Source organism: Cucurbita moschata, unplaced genomic scaffold, assembly GCF_002738365.1.
Source record: "Cucurbita moschata cultivar Rifu unplaced genomic scaffold, Cmos_1.0 Cmo_Scf00010, whole genome shotgun sequence".
NCBI lineage: Eukaryota > Viridiplantae > Streptophyta > Magnoliopsida > Cucurbitales > Cucurbitaceae > Cucurbita > Cucurbita moschata.
The window spans coordinates 1,327,810-1,336,074 of NW_019268526.1; the positions used below are offsets into that span (position 1 = coordinate 1,327,810).

Below are 8,265 nucleotides of genomic sequence, written 5' to 3' on the forward strand. Positions count from 1 at the left end.
AAATATGTTTAATTTTTCAGTTTTTAAAATTTATATTTGTTTTCTCCCAAATTTTTAATTACGATTTTCATTTTTATTAAAGAAAAAATTAAAATTTTAATCAAATTTAAAAAATAAAAACAAATTTTTAAAAATTATAATTTTTTTAATTTTTAAAACATTGAAAAAGTAAATAATAAAATAAAAATAAAAGCTTATAGAACACTTAAATTTTAAAGATTAAAAAATAATAATAAAAAAACTTTAATAAATGATATTATTAATAATTATAAAATAAAATAAAACAATATAATTTGTTTTTTCTTTCTATTTGGTCAACAGTGGCCCATTGGAGTGATAACAAAGAGCTAGGGCCCACACATGCAGCTACCCTTCCCTGATCCGACACGTGTCAAGCCAAATAATAATAATTTATTTTTTATTTTCTTTAATAATACAGTTAGGCAAAGGAAAGAGAATAAAGCCACTCCATAGCGCTTTGGTAGGTTCGCTCGCTCCTTGACTCAGTCTTCGCTTTACGCTTAAAAGCCGTTCAGCCGAGTTGACTCGTTCTTTTTTGCAAAATTAAAATTTTCATATTATTATGTTTTAAAAAATATATATTAGTTTTTTTCAATAAATATTTTTTTTTAATTATTAAATTTAATATCTTTGTTCTATATTAAGTGAATGTAATAATTTAATTATAATTATTGAGTTAAATGGAAAAATTATTTTGAAATAAAATATTAATAATTTTCAAACTATGATATAAATCTTTTTAACTTTTTAGTATAAATATATTATTAAAAACACTTAAAGTTTAATGGATAAAGTTGAAGGATATTTTATTTATTTATTAATTTAACCTAATATTAGGTATTTGATTATTGATGTGAATTTTAAAACTACACACTAGATATTAAAATAATAAAATTATTATAATTGATTTAATTATTGTAAAAAAATATTTTATTTTCCTTATTTTGTATTTTTAGAGAAAATGGGCCATCAAGTCCATGGAATTTAAGGAATGATTGAAGAAATAAAAAAAATTAAATAATGGATAATATAAAAAATTAAATTTTTTATACAATAATTCCCACGATTAAGGGTGCACAAAATCGTGTAATTAAAAATAAATATGTAATAATTAATACGATACTATTAGTTTTTTTTATTTAAAAATAACATTACATTTATAAATATTTTATAAAAATTATTATTACTTTCTAATTATATTTTATTAATTTGACTAATATATATATAGTAACTAAACAATATTTCTATTTTTTAAAATTTATATGGTAATTAAAAAAAGAAATAGTAAATAATATATAGTTATAAAAAATATTTATAATTTAGAGATAAATACGAAATTTTAAGATTTATGTTTATTTATTTTCTAAACTTTTAAAAATGTTTAATAAATTTATAAATATTGTAGATGGTATTTAATAATAACTCTAATATATTTTTAACAAATTAAAAAAAAATTAAATTAATTTATTTACTCATATAATTTTTAATTTTTATATTGATTAATTTTATAATTTTAAATAATTTTGGAATTTAATTTAAAATATGAATTAAAAAAAAATGGCTATGACAGGAAAGATACCAACTCTTAGAAAAGTTTGGCAAAAATTGGATTTTTTCCAAGAATAGTAATTAAGAAAATTATGACTGAGTGGACCCGGCCGAGTTGAACCGAGTTAAAAGACCGAGTCGAGTTGGGATGAGTCACCATGGGCCAGCCCGTTTCATCGGCTGGTTCAACTTTTAGGTCAAGTTGAGTTTTCTTTTCCCTTTTTTTCCCTTTTAATTCTTTTTTTTTTTTCTTTTTCTTCTCTCTTTTGTTTTTAGTTTTAATTATTAATTTGAAGAAACGGAATTTGACTGCAAGAAGAAGAAGAAGAAGAAGAAGAAGAAGAAGAAGAATCAGTGGGGGAGAGAGAGAGAGAGAGGGGGGGAAGTAGATCTGAAGGCTCATATAGCAGAGCTTCATACGGCGGAGATTCAGGGAGAGAAATCCGGCCAAGGGCGGCTGATTGTTTGGTTCCGATCAAACAAAAATACAGAAGGGGAGGGTTTTTGAATCGCTATGCTGAATGACTGATTTTTCAGCTTTTCGAACGGGCGGATTCAAGAGGAAAATGCCGCGCCCTTATTTTCACAAGCTTGTGCTCTCCTCCACTATTCAAGCTAGGAAATTGGTACTCTGTTGATTCTTTTTCTGTTTGATTTTTTCTGGCTTTTGCTTCCTTTGCCTGTTTATCGAAAAAATCAGGCTCAACTCCTTTTGCTGTTTCTTTTTCTTTTGGAGTTTCTCTAGTATTGCTCTTTGTGTATCTCGTGCTGAGTTCTTTGGCTCTTCAACGAATTTTCTGATGGAATTAAGCTAAAACCCTGATTTCTATGTTGTTTTTAATCAGGGAAGACGGGGGAAATTATTGGGATATACTCGATGTTCTTGATGATTTACTTCTCTGTTTGTTAGTTTTGATCAATCGAAGAAGTTATTAGGCTCAAAACTGTTCGTTCCTTGACTATTATCACTGAATTTGGAGCTGAAAGTTTTCATCATTTAAGCTCATTAACCATGATTTTTTGTTAGTTTCAGCAATCTAAGGCTATGCATTGGTTTTGCTTTCAAAATGATTTCATATTCAGTTTGCATGATTGGGCAGGTTATGTTTCCGTCAGCTGAATATCACTTGGGAGTAAAATCCCAATTTTCTGGGGCTCATTTTGACTGAATATTCTCAATTCTAGGCCCCTGCCCTTCAAGTTCTCGCTTCTCAGCTTCTAGGGATAGCATTCTTTTGATTTGTTCTAATTTGATGTACAAATATTGCTATATGCTAATCATAAAAAAATAAAGGTTTTGCTTCCTATTTCACCAATTCGTTTATATTTTTGAGGTTCTCTGAGAAGAATTTTCGAAGTAAGATGACCATTATTTCATCCTAAGCTGTGAGATATCATATATATAATAAATCAGAGAATTTTGTGTTCATTCGCAAATACTCTCTTGAAATATCTTGTCTACTGTTAATTGTGGAAATAACATTATCATCATTCTTTACCATATGAAGATTATAACTTAATTCCTTAGTAACAAGTACTACTATATCTTTCCATTGTCTCTTAGTGCTAAAGTAGTCCAGTTGAGTAGTTGGGATATAACAGCTCAAGCCCACCATTAGTAGATATTGTCTTTTTTGGGCTTCTCCTCAAGGTTTTTAAAACGCGTCTGCGAGGGAGAGGTTTCCACATCCTTATAAAGAATGCTTCGTTCCCTCCCCTCGGTTGAGTGTCCTTGTTGAAACTCGTTTCTCTCTCCAATTGTGTGGGATCACAACCCAGCGTCCTTGTTGGTACACCGCCCGGTGTCTGACTCTGATACTATTTGTATTAGCTAAAGCCCACCACTAGCAGATATTGTCTTCTTTGGGCTTTCCCTTTCGGGCTTCCAAGGTTTTTAAAATGCATATGCTAGAAAGAAGTTTCCACACTCTTATAAAGAATATTTTTGTTCCCCTCTCCAACCGATGTGGGATCTCACATGAGATCTTAATGAAAGCAAACAAACTTCATTTTCCTTCTGTTGTATTGTTATTCTTGCTATACATCGTGTTAGCTTCGTTTATTCTTGCTGCACATCATGTTCACATACTGCTTTGGGATTGCTTTATTGGTGGTATGAAATTACAAAAGAAAGAGGAGACCCTCAGTTAAGAGAATTTCAAAAGACCTCTCCAATTGGAAGGGAGAGTTGAAAGCTATAGTGATGAAATAAGGGGAGCATTTACGCAAAGTCACAACCATGTTAATTATAGCGTGGGAGTTCATTTTTTGGAAGATTCTTATATTTCTTTCTTGTCAGATGCTCTCCAGCAGTAGGCTCTTATAAAATTCTTCGAAAGATGTTTTGTTTCATTTTGAAAGGTAGACCTCCATTGGTGTGTGAGAATAAAAGCTTTGGATCTTTTGGGGTTGTTTGTTTCTTATAATGCAGTCTATGCCGTTATTTACTTTTACTTGGTTCTTTTATGCTGGGCTTTCCTTTCTTTGCATTGCCCTTTTGTTCATCATTTTTTTTTATCTCTGATGGAAAATATCTGTGTGGTTGGCTACGGAAACTTTATAGAACTCCTTTGTGTCTTTAATCATAAATCAAGTGTTATATTCCTTTTTCAATAAGGCAACATTTCCCTTTGAATCAGCCTGCTGAATGATCATACCACTGCAGTCGTCTTGTCAGATATGTTCTATTTGTTGGAATGGAGTTAAGTTTCTATATTATCAATAATTTGTGTGACCCCCATCACTGGTCAATATTTACAGAGAATCCCAGAAACTTTTGTCAGGATGATCAGGGATGAGCTTTCTGGAGTTGCTACCCTTACTGTTCCCGATGGCCATGTTTGGCGTGTGGGTTTGAGGAAAGTCGATAACAAATTTTGGTTTGAAGATGGTTGGCATGGATTTCTTGAGCATTACTCCATACGGGTTGGGTACTTGTTAGTATTCAGATACGAGGGAAACTCGGCGTTCTGTGTCTTTATCTTTAATCTTAATACATCTGAAATAAACTACCAATCTGCTGCACTCGGTGGTAACCAAAGGAATAATTACAGCATTCAAAACAGAATCTTTGAAGAATTGGAGGATTATGACATTCCTGAAGCCATTCCTTCCAATCAGTCCATGAATTCTGGTTCTTTGCGAAATAAGCTATTTGGTGATGAATGGAATCCGCACCAATCAAAATCTGCAAGTACGTTGCAAGCCGAGTATTTATCTACTCGTGATATTGGGGTTCAGTTTAGTGCTATGGAGGTTAAAAAATCTGCAGATGAGGTGAGATTTCAGAATTTGGGTGATGATGTACACAGAATTAAAAAGAGTGGAGGCAAAAAGCGAAAACCTGATTCTAGTAAGCTCCCGTCGCATCGCTTGACATTTTAGCAATGTAAATGTTTGAATTACCTTACCCGTAATTTTCGATCTGCAGGCGAGCACCATCCATCATCTGCTCATAGTGAAGATTTAGGAGACATTCGCTTTAGATTTTATGAAAGTGCCTCTGCTAGAAAGAGAACTGTGACAGCAGAAGAAAGAGAAAGAGCTATCAACTCTGCAAAAGCTTTCGAGCCCGGTAATCCGTTCTGCAGGGTCGTCTTGCGACCATCGTATCTGTATAGAGGTTGTATAATGGTAAGATATTTGGGTTGCTGAAATATATAAATGGATGCTTTTAAATTGAGTTATGCAAGCTCTAACAATGGTAGTCTGCACTCTCTTTTACAGTATTTGCCATCTTGCTTTGCTGAAAAGAATCTAAGTGGGGTTTCGGGATTCATCAAACTTCAGACACCGGACGGGAGACAGTGGCCGGTCCGATGTCTTTATAAAGTTGGTAGAGCGAAGTTAAGTCAGGGATGGTATGAGTTTTGCCTGGAAAATAATTTAGGGGAGGGCGACGTTTGTGTGTTCGAGCTTCTCAGGATGAGAGAAATCGTGCTCAAAGTTACCATGTTTCGTGTCATGGAAGAAGGCGGACGAATGGCTAACCCGAATCCTACCGGCACTATGAATCCTCCTCCGCTGCGAAGTGTTACCCAGATTAAGCTGATCAGAAACTAATACACTCCATATTTCCAGGTTACCCTACTGTATCAAACCTCTTTCTTTCTTTCTTTCTTTGTGGTAGCCTGTTGTTTCTGATCTGTTCTTGTGGAATTAGCTGTTGTTTGATGTTCATAATCTTTCCAGGTTGACAAAAAAAAGGATCCATTTAGAGTTTACGTTCCAAAAAGCTGTATTGACTTTAGTTGTATATAGATTTTCAAATTTTTGTTGATATCAATGGAGACTGTTTGTTTTTGGTTCTCTTTTTGTCTGTGTAGTGATTGATAAAGATAGGATCAAAGGAAGAGGAGAACCTTTCTCTTATTGTGTAAATCACTGATTCTTCTTGTTTTGCTTGGAATGGTCTGGTCTTCTTGTGGGCTAGAGAGCTACTAGACTCGAGGGGAGGCCAAGTTAAAGAAGATAAGGCGAGTGAATAAGGTCCGAAACCCACATGAAAACATTTATGCTCGAGACCAATTTCTTTCTTGAGCCTTCCACTCGGCTTGGTGAAAGTATCTCATCAAGTTGGACTAGCAGCTCCTTCAATTAGAAGTCTAAGTCGATCGATTGGTCTAAGGTTTGTGCTCTGTCCCCAAAATTCTTTAAAACACACTACTTTGCATCTACAGACAGACAATCTCAATAAAAGAGCGGACTGTGGGTGATAGCCTACACTATGAGTGCTTGCAGCTCTGTTCGAAACACTTGTAGCCTCCCCTCAAAATCCTCGACATGTCGTTTGAAAGTGCATTCATTTTTAGTTTTCTGCTTTTGAAATTTATGTTTGTTTTCTCATATCTATGTATTTTATTTTCATGTCTCTTGCCGAAGCATTTGATTTCTTAACCAAATTTCAAAGACAAATGAAACTGAATACTTTTAGAAAGTACATAATTAAACGAAAAAACTCATTGATGAAAGTAATATTTATACGTTTAATTATTTAGACACAACATCTCGTGACAAGTAAGCTAACGTGTAAACTAGGTAGGTCAACTTAGCTAAAGTTAAAAGGTCAGGTTTTTCCTCGAATGTGTGGGATAATTGTCCGGAGCTAGAATGATGGCAAACTCTAGAGGAGAAACAAATAAGCTTTTTTTTTTTTTTTTTTTTTAAGCAAAAGATTGGTTTAATTTAAAAAAAAACATTTTAAATTTAAGTAATCAGTTAACACTTTTTTTAATTAAATGTTAATTAATCGGGTTTTCAAAAATTTTGAATTATATAAATAGTTTTTAAATTCTCAATAATAATATTAAATTAATCCAGTATTTATGACAGCCTATTTAATTTCTACCCACCTACCTAATAACACAAAAGTGGAATAAATTCAAGAGTAATAAATACAAAATAAGCTATAAATTCAAGTAATAAACTCCACCCCCACTCAATTAAATAATAAATACTTACATTTTCTTTTATAATCCTTTAATTTTTCTAAAATTACATTTAATTATTATTATTTTTTACTATTTTTAACCACAATTTTCTTCTTTTCAAACTAAATAATAATAATAATAATTCTTAGTTAAATTCTAAAAATAAATTTTTAAATTTTGACTTGTACTTTGAAAACACGATTTAAAAAATAATTAAATAATTAAATTAATAAATAAAAAATTATTCAACTTCATCGGTTAAAAAAAATATAAAATTAGTACTTCCCAAATATACAAAATTAATATATTATTAAGTAAATTTTGTATCCATTCTAATCTCAAGCTTTTAATTTTATTAAATTACACCTCGAAATTTAATAATTTTTACAATATTAACCTTAAACTCAGTCAAAATGTTTTAATCTTCAAATAATGTTTCACTCCAATTTTAATTTTATGCTGATTTTATTAATAAATTAGTGAACGAATTAATAAAAATGGAATCGAGAATTAAAATAGCAGTGTTTTATAAAGTAATTTCTTTTCTAAAAATAAAATAAAAACTCAAAGATAAAAACAATTACAATATATTATGGCCAATTTTTAGAATTATTGATTAAATTTATTAAAAGTTAATTGTACGATTAATATATATATATATATTAATAATTTAAAATATATAATTGTATCTTTATCTTTACTAATTACTTTATTAGGACGTGGGATGCTTAAGAATCATTTTCTGACCAATTTGTCCTTTGTATAGTTCTAAAATTCCTAAACAATCCCAACAAAGCTACCTTTATTTATTTATTTATTTTTAACCTTTTTCTTTTTATATATATATATTTATTTATTTATTAAAATCCACATTTATTTTATAAAACAAGGTTAATTAATATTCTCTTATATGGTGAATTTTGAGAAAATTTTTAATTTTTTTAGATTTTTTTAGATTTTATACTTTAATTTAAAATTTTGAATGAGATAATAACGGTTTCTTTACGACGTTTTGGAATAATTTTTAATAAAAGAATATATATTTTAAAAGTTTTAATATATTTTAATGAAAATTTTAAAGTTGAAATGTTCGAAAATTAATATAAATGAGTATTTATATATATATATATATATATGTGTGTGTGTATAATTTAGCGATTTATTTAAGCTATTGGGACCCACTATATTAAACGTGTCGTTTTTTTATTGGTTATTACCAAGGTGGGCCCCACATTGTATACACGCAGCATAGTTTTTTGATCCTCCA

General features: G+C 30.5%; 1 protein-coding gene across 2 annotated transcripts; it reads left to right on the plus strand.

Annotated features, from left to right (window-relative positions):
• The first annotated feature begins 1,864 nt into the window (after positions 1-1,864).
• Positions 1,865-5,878, plus strand: LOC111448529 (B3 domain-containing transcription factor VRN1-like). Of its 2 annotated transcripts, none has more exons than XM_023088189.1 (4): positions 1,865-2,195; positions 4,330-4,921; positions 5,000-5,202; positions 5,296-5,878. In XM_023088189.1, exons 1-4 carry the CDS (start codon positions 2,091-2,093, stop codon positions 5,629-5,631), a joined length of 1,236 nt encoding a protein of 411 aa, XP_022943957.1. In that variant the 5' UTR covers positions 1,865-2,090; the 3' UTR covers positions 5,632-5,878. The 2 variants fall into 2 exon arrangements, with proteins under 2 accessions (XP_022943957.1, XP_022943958.1); XM_023088190.1 differs by having other exon boundaries at positions 1,866-2,195; positions 4,209-4,921.
• The last annotated feature ends 2,387 nt before the right edge of the window (positions 5,879-8,265 follow it).